Source organism: Peromyscus californicus, unplaced genomic scaffold (genome assembly GCF_007827085.1).
Source record: "Peromyscus californicus insignis strain IS unplaced genomic scaffold, ASM782708v3 Scaffold_5__1_contigs__length_169319896, whole genome shotgun sequence".
In the NCBI taxonomy this organism is placed as follows: Eukaryota; Metazoa; Chordata; class Mammalia; order Rodentia; family Cricetidae; genus Peromyscus; species Peromyscus californicus.
This window is the reverse complement of record NW_026294573.1, coordinates 46,685,755-46,700,880: the sequence shown is the minus strand read 5'-3', so window position 1 is coordinate 46,700,880 and position 15,126 is coordinate 46,685,755. Positions and strand designations below refer to the sequence as shown.

Sequence of the window (15,126 nt, the reverse complement as noted above, 5' to 3'; positions counted from 1 at the left end):
AACAGGAAGAGAATCAACTAAAATTTTGTTTGAAAATGTTGCAATGATAACTAATATTTGTATGCTAATTAAAATAAAGTAAAAGAAATCATTACAACAAATACCAAAGAAATTCAGATCATTAGAACACTTTGACAACTTACATACCTAACTTTGGAAAAATCTAAAGAAAACTGATACATTCCTATACAGCCTGCCAAGAGGAATAAAAACAACTTAAACAGATACATGACAAATAATGAGGCTAAAGTGATAAGAGTCTCTAGAATCCAAAACATACAGGCCCAAAAGGATTCCTTCCTGAATTCTACTAGGTTTTTAAGAATACCTGTGCTCTTCAAACCATTCCAGAAAGTAGAAAGAGAAGAATGCTACCAAACTCATTTTATGAAGCCAATATTACCCTGACACCAAAACCAGATAAAGACACAACAAAATTACAGGCCAATCTCCTTACTGAACATAAATGCAATTTTTTTCAATAAAATATTGGCAAACCAAATTCAATACATATAAAAAAGATAATTCACTATGATGAAATTGATTTAATTGCATAGTTAATAAAGTATGCAAATCAGTAAGTGTAATACATCATCACATAAGAGTCAAGGACTGAAACCATATGACCATATCAATGAATGCAGGATTTGACAAAGCTCAACATCCCCTACATGCAATGCTCTGAAGAAACTAAGTGGAACATATCCCAACATAATAAAGGACATATACATCAAACCTATAGCCAATATTATACCAGATGAGAACAACAGAGCATTTCCTCTAATCAGGAACACAACAAGGGGACCACTTTCACCTTTCCTTCCTGTTTTCATCCCTCCCTCCCATCCCTGAGAGTCCATGTGCATGTATATACAGTATGTATTTCTGTCTATGTCTGTGAACATTCTTTGGGTCCTATGTTGGGCTATCTTAGTTTCTTTCCATTTTCTGTAATCAAATGCCTCATAAGAAGCAACAGAAGGAAGGAAGGATTTGTTTTGGTTCATATTTGAAGGATAAAGTTTGTGCTCAAAACAATAGAGTGCTCAAAATCTTAGCCAGAGCAATAAGGCAAGAGAAAGAAATTAAAGTCATACAAATAGGGAAGGAAGAGTTAAAGTATCCCAGTTTGTAGATGACATGACCTTATGCTTAGAAGACCATAAACAGTGAGGTGGATCACAGGGCAAGGACACTTACTGAAAACCCTGAGTTCAATCTCCAGAACCCACATCAGCAAGTTATCTTCTGACCTCCATGAACATGATCATACCATGGCAAGCATGTAGCCCCCACACATAGTAAATAAACAGTAAGTGTAAAATATGAAAGTAAATAAACAGTCCAAAACCTTTTAGAACTGATAAACATGCTTGGCAGAACTATTAGACTATAAAATCAACATATAAACATCAGTAAACCGCCTCTATATCAATGACAAACGTGCTGAGAAAGAAATCTAGGAAATAATTTTATTTACTAGAACTGTTAAAAAAAAAAAGCAAAATATGGGCTGGAGAGATAAATCAGCAGTTAATATCCCACAGAGGTACTTGCCATCCATTTTTAGGCAGCACTATTCACAACAGCCAAATTATGGAATCAGTTTGACAACATTTGAATGTAAAGAAAATACAGTTTTATTCAGCCATAAAGAACTAAATTATGGGGACTGGAAAGATGGCTCCATGGTTAAGAGTATTTGCTGCACTTCCATAGGACCCAAGTTCTGTTCCCAGCACCCTTGTTAGGTGACTCACAACCATTTGTAACTGCAGTTCAGGGGATCTGAGGCCCTCTTCTAGCCTCAACAGGCCCCTGGATACACACAGCATAAACACATACATGTAAACCTAAGAACAAAATTGTCACTTTCAGGAAAACGACTATAACTAGGCATCACATTAAGCAAAATAAGTCAGACTCAGACAACTGTCACATTTCCTCATGTAGACTCTAGATTTGATAAAGACACATAAAATTATATGTGTGTGTATATTAATGCCTATGCCTGGAAGTAGAAGCAAGACTGTTGAAGGACTAATGAGGAAGGGAAGGGTAAGAGTAAAAATGGTCAAAGCAGATGCTATGCTTATGGGAAAAAAAAATCTACAAAATCCACCACTATGTACAATGAATATATGTCAGCGAAGTATTTGTATTTGAATTTGAAAAGTAAAAAAAGGGGGGCTGAGAGCATCACGTTGATGGTAGACTGCTTGCCTTGCATGCATGAGACTCTGGGTTTAATACCCACCATGGCCTAAAATGGGAAGAACAGTGCATGCCTCTAATCCCAACACTTGGGAGGTAGACACAGGAGGATCAGAAGTTCAAGGTCACCCTCAGCTTCACAGTGAGTGAGGTAAACCTGGGTTACATGAGACCCTGTCTCAAAAAAAAAAAAAAAAATAGAAGGGGAATGAAAAAGAGCAGGAAGGGGGGAAGGGGAGGGGACAAAGAGGAGGAAGAAATACTATGAGTAGTACTACTAGTAATAATAATAATAATAAATAATAAATTTGTAGCAGTAGTAGAAGACTTGTGTTTAGTCACCTGAGAAGAACCAAGTATACCCATGGCACTTCCAAAGAGTAAAATAATAAATCCATGCTAAGTCCTTAAAATTGTGCCAATTTGTTATAAAAATAGAATACTTAGATATGGCTCAGGTTAAAAATACAGTGTACAGTATCAAAGACAAAACTATACAACAATGGTGTGAAATCTCATTGAGTCATAAGCAATTTCTTTCTAAGACGCTTTCTCAGGAATTATTAAATGAAACACATAATATTAGCGTAATGATTGAACAAAAACAAAAAATAACTTTCAAATTAACCAGATTTTAATTTGATTCTGTGGAAAATGCAGACACACAATCAGACAGGCCACTTTTCTCTTGTGTTTGTTGCCAATGAGTTCCATACAGTTCAAACATTAATTAGACAGAACCTGCAAATATGAAATGCTCTGCAATTCACTAACCTTTTCTATATGGTTACTAAAGATAAATCCTTCCCACCGATCATTTAACTCACAAAAATGCATAACAAATAAAATTGAAATTAGAATCTAGTTATTTAAACAAAATCACTTCGAGTCTGTTGTCTTCTGTTCTGAAACCAACTGTAAAAAGTAGTCCCATTTCAATGATTTAGCAATGTTTTTAAATAAAGACATACTCTAGCACTGCGCCAATGAGTTAATACATGAATACATTGTGGGACTATTTTACAGGCTAAAAATGAATGCATGGTGTTCCTGAAAAACAAATCAAATAATTACTATCCAGTAATGCATTATGTTATAATCATACAGGTAACCTAGTATCTGCCAAATTTCAATTTTATTGTTCACACTCAAAAATCACTGTATAATAGTTAAATGTGATAAAAACAGAACCATTACTCACAAAATAATTTAAAAATACTATCCTTCAAGGTCATAGTTCATAACAACTTCGCAATCAACACTCAAAACAGTACAACCATGGGTATTTGTGAACAGTCTGGACAGAAAGCTGTATTTTGGTACATTAAGGCAGCTTTAGCCAACATTCTGAATAACAATATTTATTGAAACAAAAGACAGGTTTGATATTTAAATATTTGAGGTTTCCAAGAAATGTTAAGTGTCTTACAATAAGAACACTGAAGTTTGTGAAACTGTCTTAAACATTCTCAGCACTATGCTCTTATTACATATGACATCTAAAAATAAGATACTCATCCCATCAGTATCAAAGGGGTCTAGTAGAAAAGGAAGGCTTGACATTGAATATGGGGCTCTAAAGCCCTCCTCCTTACGGGCTTCCAAACGGCTTCTCACACACATCTGTGAGGTAGGTTATTATCCACATTTTGTACCAGAGAAACTACAGAAGGTTCCAAACTTGTGCTGCTATAGTAGCAAACAGGGAAGTCCATTTCAATTAGATTCGGTCTTTAGTGCTGCATTTCTTTCATTTATAAACTTTAAAATATAAAGATTGCTAGTAATTGCATTCATTTTAAAAGCAGAAGGCAGCCAAATATTTGCCCAGGTGGCTTTAAAAAGTGAAATAAGTGAAACAGAAACTCTACTCAGTGAACAACTTCCGGCGGTGACGGTGTGAGGTTTGGTCAGGTGGAACTGAAAAGGCAGAAGCCAACCACGAGACGGCTTGTGGGGCAGGTCACAAGGAAACAGAACTCACAAGGAAATGGAGTCTAAACGTGTGTTTGCTTTTCCTCTGCAATTGTTTGAGAAGGCACCAGGTACTGTTTCTTTCTTTGTGTAGACAGTGGGTCTATGTCTCTTCCATTCTAGGAAAACGTTCTCCATTTAGAAAAATGGGCTTCATTTGGTAACAAAACTTATTTACAGGAGACTTTTAGCATTCAGATTAGCGGGAGAAAAATAATGCAATTCTTTCCTAGGAGGCTTCTGTTTCTCTTTAAAATTTTAAATTAACACAAAGTAGCAAATCTTGAATTAAAAAAAATATTGCATAAACCTTATTTTAAAAAGTCTATGTTGAAATTTTTCTTCATTCTAGGACATTCTACAAATCCTTAACTTTTTTTTTAAACTGGAGAGAATATTATACCCTAGAATTTCCTTAATTGCACTTTAAATATAATTGAATTTACCCACCCTGCTTTTCCAAATAATCATGAATTATCTCTAAAATTTGAACTGCTTTTCAACATAAACTAAAGTTACCAAAAGTCACATGCAGTCACAAACAGCATCGCTATGCAAGGCTGGCAGTAAACATTAATGTTGGCTCACAAAACACAGGCCTGCAGTCTGATAACTTCTAGCTGGGCCCTGATTCTTATCAGGTTATGGCTGAAGAAGTTTAATGAAACTTAATCCAGTCTAGACTGTGGGTCCTGTTCCTCATGTTATAACTGTTTGGTGGCATCAACTGCATCATAAATATTCAAGGTAAGGTTGGTACAGAAGCCGCTTACTTGTTTAAATATATATGTATATGTACATATATACGTGTGTGAGTGATTTAAAGCTCATTAAGTTATATTTCCAAGTTTGAAAAGGCTTGAATTTCTATCAAGCCAATAGTGACTAGGTAGTTCATAGAGACATACTCTATGAAAATAGTGTCATATCATTTATGCACAAAATAAAAAATTACCAATATGAAGTTTAGCTAAGCCTATTTCAGCTAACAGTCACAAACTATGATCACTTAGATGGGGACCGGGGCTCTCCTTTCCAGAGAGAGACTGTACCTTAAGAGTCACAGGATGTGGGCAGGGGGTTAGGTCAGTATCAAGCACGTGCTTCACACATGTGAAGCCCTGGTTCAATCCCCAGTACAAAAGTCCCACACCCCAAAAATCACATAAATAAAATTGAAGAAAAAATTATGTTCTAGAGATTTTTCTAGATTTTAAGCACCCTCAATAACTTACACTTATAAAAATCAATATAATCATAAATATTTCACATAATTACATCTTGTTAGTGCAATCAACTAGTTTTTATAATTAAACTAGATATATTCAGCTACAACTACTGTATGTCACTCCAGGACTTAGAAGCAATACACCAGTGTTTATTTTTATTACTTGCCTAGCAGATATTTCACAAACTCAAACTGTTGAGCCCAGAAGAAAGGTGAAGTATTATAAGGGATGACTGGCCACCACTGAATCAATCCATGCATGGCACTCATGACTTATGGAGAGACTGCTGTTCCTGCTCACGGGACTGTTACTGTAAGGAAGCACTAACAGAACTGGAAAAGTGCTAGCACTGCCACCACTACATAGTCGCCATTTTCTGATCAATGCTGAGTTCACAGGATGCTTTTGATTTGCTGATGATTTTTTCCATATGCATTCCAGTAGTGCAAGTAGCTGTGTTTAGAATAATACGGGCGTATACACCTTTGAAATGACTCAAACTAAGATAAAACATTCATACTAATATAAAAATACAAATACATAAAAAGTGGACACTAACACAAATTCTCTGAAGTAAACAAGGCAGAACTTTTGAGCTCAAAGGGACATTTCAGGGTCTCAAAATTGATGCCAAGTCCAAGATGAAACTTACTAAGAGATGTACGTAGCCTTCACCCCAACTTTTCAACAGAGCTGCTGCGAACTGCTGAACTGCTAACCCCTGCTCTAAAAGCCACAGGGTAACTGAAGGAAAGCTAACAGGGAGAGATATGCCAGACTGAAGAGTTTCAGATCTTTAAACCAAACACAAACCAGACAGGTCTATGAGCAGATCTCGAATTTAGATATGAGACTTCATCCTGGGAGTTTAACTTATTAACCAGTGAACAGAGCTGCAGTGTCTGTGGTAGGTATGTTCCAGGCTGTTAAATCTTATAAACATCAATGTGGGGCCCACATTAAGCATGCTTACATATTAGTAGATACTACAGATAAAGGAGTGTAAAAATCTGATTTGGTTGTTTATGATTATTTTCCAATTATATTTTATTTTACCTCAAGTATTAAATTTGTATTCCCTGAGTACAAACTAGCTAAGGAAAAAGTATACCCAGAATTATATAAGTATCTTTGAAGACCTATTTGCATAAAGTAGAGAATTACTGCACTACATAAGCCAATTCCCTGGCACACAAGGACATATATTTCTGCTTAGCTTAGGCCCCTGAGTTCTCTCTGCAGATGACCAGATGTGACAAGGGGCTCTAAAATGGTTTCTTCATCAAAACAAAACCCTAACTTGTGGATGGTTTGCTTTTCTCTCTCCCTGCAGATTTAATTTGGGACAGCTTCAATTTTGGTTTCCTAACAAAAAGTACTTAGGAAATGTTCAGTGGCCACTGAAGAATGAATTAAAACGGATAGTAGAAAGTCACTGGTCTCTTATTCTTTTGTTTTCCACAAGTAATCTTGTTTAAGACTTTTCAGTCATCTATTAAGAGAAAAAAGAATAGAAATTCTACCACAAAACCATCTGTCTGGTCAAGAACCCAACACGTGATACCAGCTGCAAACCCAGGATGGACATGTCTGCCGGCACACGGAGTGGTTCTGAACTTGATTCAGGCTGTCCAAAGCACCTGAAAGGGAAGAAGTGTGTCTTAAGTGTCACAACCACACTGGCTGTGGCACTCAGGGCCAACTGTTTTCCATATTTTATTATTGGATGTTAAGGTTTCTTTATTGTTTTCTTTGTGAAACAGGCCTTGCTATCTATCTAGTCTAGTTTGGCCTCATGCTTCCCACTAGGATTACAGGGAAGCAACCATACTCAGCAGATGTTTGGAAACAGTAAACTAGCTTGGGCAAAGTAGGGTTACACACAGTTATGTGGCTTGCTTTTTCTGAAAGAACTCATCCAAGTCTTTAGTGCTAATACCCACTGTCCTCTGTAAGGTGCAGAGCAGAACACAAGGTTTTCCAAAATTATTCCATGGATTTCCTTGTTTTAGGAAATACTATTTTAGAACCAGATGGAATCTATTTCCAGGATTTAAGTAAGGCCTACATCTATAACCTAACAGTAATTCTCCCTAGGATCCAAGAGGGCCTGATCTTAACTCAGTATCTACTACATCCAGTGTTGACTGAAATGTGGAAATTTTAAATTTGCAAAGAATTCTTTCCTTCTTTGTTCCCAAGAGTAACAGAAACCTGTGCTAGGACAAAGGTCTGCCTTCTGTTCTGCTAGAGGATTCACTGAATTCTCTCTGCAAACCAATTACTCCATCACCTAGACTCATAAAAGAATTATGTTTTAAAATGTGAGAAGAAAAGAAACAAAGTGATGACCTTCAGTTCTCCTGAAATTCAACAGGTAACTGTCAACCTGGATATCTATAAACACTGGAACCAAGAAAATAGTAAATAAGTTTTTAGCTCTCCAATAGCATCATAATCATTCAAACAAAGTAATTTTGCTATGAGCAAGCTTTTAACATCAAATTCACTAGACTAATAAAGCATTCTGGCATCCTTCCTGTCTTTAAAACTGTTGTGGATGTTGTTATTAGAGATAAGGAATCCAATCAGTTCCTTATTTCAAAGTTTTCCATTCATACTTAGGCAAATATTTAGAGGTGGTATGCTCCCCTACACACACAAAGGGATATGTACACATTTGGAGAAGCCAAAATTATGAAACATCCATAAAACACGTTAGAGAAAACAGGGCTAAGTATTGCTATTAAAACAACTACTAAAAATTACTGTCTACTGCCACAAGATGGCAATCTTTCAAAGATTAAAAACTTAAGCTACCTTAATTGTACACCCACCCTCTTTCTCAAATTGGAGAACAAAGGTCCTTTAGATTTTGATACTGAGAATTGGAGTGATAAGTATTGACCATCATTTTCTAAAAGAACTACAATATTATCTGATGGGATACGATGCAAACTCATGATTTAAAAAGCTATTTACAGACAGACAAACTTGTCTTCCATAAACACATGAGAAACTTAGTCTAATAGTCTCATTTGCTCTTCTTGGTAGATAGAAATATACCATTTTTGGTGAAGAGAAACCTGTCAAGGCAATGTTGCTTTCATTTTCAAGAGCTTAATATTTTCTAGGGTAAATCCAGTCAATGATTTTTTTAATCACAACATAAATACAATAAATGAATAAATACATTATTAGATAAATTATACATAATTTAAAAATACTTTTACTAAAACAAAATATAATCAATTAATTTTATCCTGCTATATAGTGTTTTTATCTTAAATTTTAAAAAAACTTGCACAAAAAAGTTTGGTTCTTTTTGATTAAAAGCACTGATGTGTCAATACATACATGTATATATGTAAACAACACATATACTTATTCCAGGAGAATATACTTTGAAATGTTTAAGGCTTCCCTGTCCAATCAGTTTCAACAGTGAAGGTCACAGCAATCAAGCTTTGGAAGTACACAAAGGCCCCATGGACAACACAGGGCTTTGAACTGAAAGATACAAGACCAGGAACCACACAAGACTGAAAAACAATGAACAAAGACAATGGCTATTGAAGACGGAGGTGGCATCACTAACAACTTAAACCTTAGGTGAATCAGCAAAGACGTCAGGGCCATAACCTCCTGGCCCTCCCAACACACCCCAGGGCCATAAACACAAAACAGGTCATCAGAGTAGAATTTCCTTTACGGGGCTGTTGGTATTTTGCCTTGTTTCATTAAACTGTGTATTACTTTTGCATGGTTTTGTCTTGCTTGGTGGTGGTGGTATTTAACTAGGGGCCTTGCACAAATGTTAAGAAGCCTGGAGACTGGGCACCTGTTAACAGAAACACAGTCTTTCTGGCTAATACTAAGCTGTATTTGCAGAAACCATTAAAAAGAATTTGTTTTCTAATATTTAGGGGGATAAGATTTTCAGATTTGTACATTTAAATATTTGACTAACACTTTTTCTATTCTTAATCTCCTTGTGCAAGAAAACTGGGTTCCTGGATAGTCTGACACCTTTTGAAATTTAGGAAGCAAACTGGATTTACGTGCACTAAACATGAAGGAAGGAGGTATCACCTTCTAAATTAGCTGGTTTATCAGTGAGGTGTGCTCATCATGTGTAGTGAACTCACAAGTATAAACTAGCAAACTTTATCAACATTCATCCATTAAAGGTACTACCTATTTGAATTCATCATAGGCACAGTAGAATAGAATTCTAAAAGTAAACAAAACGCCAGACTTTTGTGTTTTCAGTAATTTCAATACACTGCATGTCACCTGGGAATATTCACATCAATTGATATTGCAGAGTATGTAATACCCAAAAGTGAGATACTAACTTCAAGAGTGTATGTGATTTTTCACAGTGCAGTAACAGAAAGACAGAAACCAGTGGTAGAGTATCAGCGAGCTAAGGTAGTGATCAGACTGGCACACATTTCAAAAAAATCCATGGTGTGACTGCCCAGGCGCGGGGGAGCCGAAGACAAAGTGCTTCCAGTCAAGGAGCCCGTGAGAGAACCAGAAAGTGAGTGGTTCTCAGCTGTGGTGGAATCAAAACTTGACCTTGGTCTGTGCAGGCCAGCAGCAGAACAGGAACGCTGAGGTGTTGAAGAACCAGACCTCTGCTCCACCACCTCATCTGAAAGACCAAAGAACACTAACTATAGCAAGTGCACTTGCCCAAGTCTTCCCAGGAAGCTGCTGCACTGAGAACAGGAGGTAGGCAGACCTGAGCACAGAGAGCCTGGTAAGCACTGGGATGTGCATGTGTCAGGAGCAGAAGAGGCACTATCTCCTCCTTCCACAGTCATTACATGTCACTAATCACTCCTAACATTTCCACAGCTACTGCTCCCGAGTCCCTCTCAACATAGGACGCAGCATTTACACTGAAATGAAAGTGAACATGCTTACATCTGAAAATACCTTACATCCTCAGCAATTTATTTTCTGCTAAAACTACATATTTAATTCACTTACATTTTTGTTAAGACTACTTTAAAAAGTAGAGAACCCACCCACCATGTCTGTGAAATGATTCTAACAGTAAGTCAAATGGTGCCGAGTTTATTTCTCAAAACTCATCCCTGCTAGTCTCCTTACCGTCAATGCTTTTGAAGTCTAAAAGATAGCTCCGATTGTCAACCAGGTAAAGCTGCAAGCTCATTTTCACGTAAGTGCCAGTCACTGGGTTTTTTCTTCTTACTCGAAGATGGTAGGCATTCACTACCTAAAACCAGAAACAAATAAAAACTTAGAACTACAATGTCTCCCATCCTAGCAAACAAAATCAAAAGCAAATATGGGTGAGAAAGAAGGATTTATCGTTGATTCTTCTATGTCACAAGTAATTTGGTATATTTAATCCCACTAACAATACCATTTGTAAAAACTCAGATCCTATCGAGTCTAGCCTTTAACCCAGATACGATCTACTCTAGAGTATTAATAATAATCTTAGTAGCCTTTGCTTCAGTGGTTTTGATAAATAGGGAGCAGAAGGAATAACAGAGCTAAATGTCAGTGGCTCACATCAGGTACAGCCATAAAACCCCAACAGCACGATATCCCCAGGATCAAGTCAAACTGTAGCTCAGATAGAGAAAACTCTGAAAACTCTGGGTTTTCAGAACCTGTCACATTAGTTTCTAGATTCTTTCCATTGGATAGTTTAAAATGTTGGATTCTTTTGTTTATATGCTTATAAAGTGAGACAGGGTCCCACACTGGGTTTTGAGCCCATAGAAATTCTCCTGCCTCAGGTCCCTGGAGTGCTAGTGTTATAGGCATGAGCCACTATGCCCAACAAAATCCCATTTAACTACAAAAACTTGCTTCAGAAAAAGGAGATTGGCTTTAGTTTAAGGAAATATTATTTAATCATGTAAAAATCATGAAATGAAAGCAAATTAAAATTCACTTATTAAAATGTGCTGAATATTTGTATGATAAATTTGAAATGTTTTTCCCTTTAATGGCTCACATAACAAAACCGTAAGTCATGAATCTGGAAAGGGACAAGTAAGAGAGCTGGGGACAGGAATATGAGAAGAGAGAATTGAGAGAACAAGAAGAATTCATTTTATACATGTATGAAATTGTTAAAGAATGATCTTAATTTAAAAAGTTAAAATAGGCCAGTTATAGTGGCATGTGACTTTAATTCCAGCACTTGGAAGCAGTTGGCAGGTGGATTTCTATGAGTTCCAAGCCAGCCTGGGCTACATAGTGAGTTCCAGGACAACCACAGCTACATAGTGAGACCCTGTCCTGTCTCATAAAAACCAAATAAATAAATAAATAAATTAAACATTCATCATCACTCTCAAGAAAAGAACAGTTAAAGGGATATCTTAAATTTTAAAAATGTCCCCATATATACTCAAAGAGTTGAACTGCAACAAAATGTTAAATTGAAAACGTAAAATGTGTGCTAATAGTAAGAAAATATGCCATAGTCAAGTGTGACAGTTAACACTGAACAGGGCTGGCACTGTTAAAGACTACAGGGACCTTTGAAGTTGTGCTAAATGCATTTTCTACTGTGAGATGGCCATGCTTCTGTGGGGAGAAGAGACGAAAGGCTACAGTTTTGAAATGATATGACCAGGTGTCAAGCTGACAGAGGTAGAGTTGTGATGGTTACTACTGTCAACATGACAAGGTCTACAAACCTCTGGGCATGTCCGTGAGAGACTGTCTGGATGGAGAAAACTGAAGGGGAAAGGCTGCACTAAATGTGCGCAGCAGCACTTCATATGCTGGAGTTCTGGACTGAGGAAAAGGAGAAAGTGAGCTGTGCACCAGCATTCACTGCTTTCTGCTTCCTGACAGTGAACACAATGTGACCGACAGACCATCTGTCTCACCCTCCTGCCTCCATGACTTCCTGCTGTGATGGACTCTATCCTCCCACTGAGTCTGAACAAACCTTCCTTCCTTCCCCAAGTTCCTTTTCTTGGGGATTTTGTCACAGCACTGAGGAAAGTAACTAACATACCAAGGATGAAAAACTCCAAATAAGAGAATTTCTCAGCTTGGAGAAAAGTATTTGTTGACAGAATGAACATGCTTGACAGCATAATATAAATTGAACACTAGCTGCCATAGCCATCGACCACTCGTGCCAAAAAGGCATGAAAAGAAAACAAGCTTCCTGAAAAAGGTGAAAAGAAATTGACTTTCAAGATTTCAGATTTCAGAAATGTTGTTGCTATGAACCATGATGAAACAGGTGGGCTGTTTTCTCAGATAACTTCAATTACTTGGCCAAGAATGCTATTCTGTAACTCAAAATACGTTCCCAGCATCAACAGTTTTTTTTATCCTTTATTTATTATGTTTTGACAGTGTGTGTTATATAGTTTAAAAGAATGAACCATGTCAACCAAAAATATGAAGCCCACTACAATTATTTCTAAATCAAAAACAACTTTTATGTGGACCTCAATACTCAACTGCTTAGAAAACTTATATAAGAAAAATTTTCTCTACAAACAGCCTAAGTACATTGTAATTTCCTACCTTCCATTCAAAATCCAGCTGCTTCATAGCTCGGTACACTTCAGCCATAATGTCATATGGTTTGCTCTGACTTCGGATTCCAAGATGCCACTTGGCTTTTTTCACAGCTAAAGATTTGGGCTTAGTTGTGTTCAGTGCATCCAATGGGCACCGTGCTTTGGGGCTGTCTGCTATAAGAGGTGGCATCCTTTCAGGATGTGGTTTCAGGCCTGGGGGAATATGCATGGCACTATCATCCATAAAAGAACCAGTTGGAGGACTAGAGGCGAGGTAGAACTCACTGGCTTGGTTCATTATTCTCCGATTGTCAATGATAAGATGATAAGCCACTGCAAGCTGGTCTTGAGGATCACCACTATATAAACTGTTCATTACTTCTGATTCTGTACACTCAAATTTTTCACATACTTCTTTCACAGCCTCATCATCAATGACGTTAGCATCATAGGAAGGGTCTTCAGGAAATAGGTAACTGGGCAAATCCTGTTTAAACCATTCATGTTCTCTAGGAAAGACACCATACACACTATTGTAAGAACATGCTTTAGTAAGTCCCACATAATTTAGACATGGTGCAATGTAACATAAAGACTCCAAACTACTGGTCTCTAGTTCCAGCTCTGTTGCTATTGGCTATGTGACCCTGGTGCCAGTTAATTAATCTCTATCCTTAAATAAATACAGATATTCAGACTTGGGATATTTCCTTGAAAATGAACAAAGGGGGGGCTTCACTTCAAGGAAAACAACTAGCAACATTTGTGGCCAATGATAGAATCTAAGTTACCAAGCAAAATTCCAGATGGTATATAGTAATTTGTACCTGCCTCCTGGGGCTTGATGGTGAAGTTGGTATTGATAATAATGAATATGATTTTTGATAGTGTAAATGAAATGTGGGAAATCTGTATATTTCAATAATGCAAGATTTCCCAATGATGTGACAAAATTATACATGCATAAGAGAGTCACTTACAATTTAAAACATATCACTATAGTGTGGTAAAATAAGAATGTTAATTGATTTTTCTCATTTGATATAGTAAACTGTAAGCTAGTATGTTAACCTTTGTTTTAGTTATCAAAGAATATCACTATTATCTGAGTGGCTACTAAATACTCCTTTATTTTTCAACCACTTACCTGAGTTCATATTTTCCTCAGGAACTTCAACTAACATAAAATATTGCAAGATTAGCTGGGTGGTGGTGGCACACACCTTTAATCCCAGCACTTGGGAGGCAGAGGCAGGTGGATCTCTGTGAGTTTGAGACCAGCCTGGTCTACAGAGTAAGTTTCAGGACAGCCAGGGCTGTTACACAGACAAATCCTGTTTCAAAAAGCAAAATAAATAAAGAAATAGAATTGCAAGATTAAATGAAGTAGATTGAGAATTTGATTAAACTAGACACTGAGGACATTTATAAAAGTGTAAGATGATGCTTTTTACAATGTTTTCACAAGTCTTCATAATAGAGACATTACTATTATTAGGCTTCGTGGTATACACTTATTATCCTAGCTATTAAGAAGGCTGATTCAGGAGACTCTCAAGTTTAAGGCTTGCTTCAGCTACAAAAGAAAGTATAAGCCACCTTGGGTAATTTAGTGAGACCTGATCTCAAGTAAAATGTAAAAGGAGATGGGGAGGGGAACAGAGACATAACTCAGTTTTTGTATAACAGAGATATAAACAGAGTGTTTGCCTAGGAAGTGCAAGGCTCTAGGTCAAATCCTTAGATTGGTTGGTTTGTTTAAGACACTTAAATGAACAGATTTTTAAAGTAAATTTCATTCTAATTTTAATTATTATATGTTAACTACTGGTATGTCATTCACTAAAAAATTATTTGAGGTCCTCAATAACAAGAGTATAAGGAGATACTAAGACTAAAATTTTTGCACACTGCTCTCCTAATCTCCTTTTCTCTCACTTCTGGACCTTTGTGTCTGATACTATGACTACTTTCAAATATTTGCAGAGATGATACACTAGATAGATACAAACAGATATTTAAAAATAAGTGGTTCCAAATACACAACTATTCTGATAAAATCTGGGCGTGGAAAACAGCAAATGAGAGCCTATGATTTAGAATGGGAGAGCGGGGAGGGAGGCCACTCAAGTTAACATTTAGGCACACACCAGAACGATCAGCAGCCA

At 36.8% G+C, this 15,126-nt stretch overlaps 1 protein-coding gene across 1 annotated transcript in view; it reads right to left on the bottom strand.

The window, feature by feature from the left end:
* Positions 1-2,826: 2,826 nt before the first annotated feature.
* The window catches only part of Prkaa2 (protein kinase AMP-activated catalytic subunit alpha 2), a 64,290-nt gene continuing 51,990 nt past the window's right edge, over positions 2,827-15,126 (bottom strand). The window contains exons 7-9 of the mRNA XM_052715964.1: positions 12,963-13,467; positions 10,542-10,668; positions 2,827-10,077 (exon numbers count right to left, since the gene is read on the bottom strand). Of these exons, the coding sequence (XP_052571924.1) occupies positions 9,839-10,077; positions 10,542-10,668; positions 12,963-13,467 (871 nt within the window). The 3' untranslated portion in view covers positions 2,827-9,838. The remainder of the gene's footprint in view (positions 10,078-10,541; positions 10,669-12,962; positions 13,468-15,126) is intronic.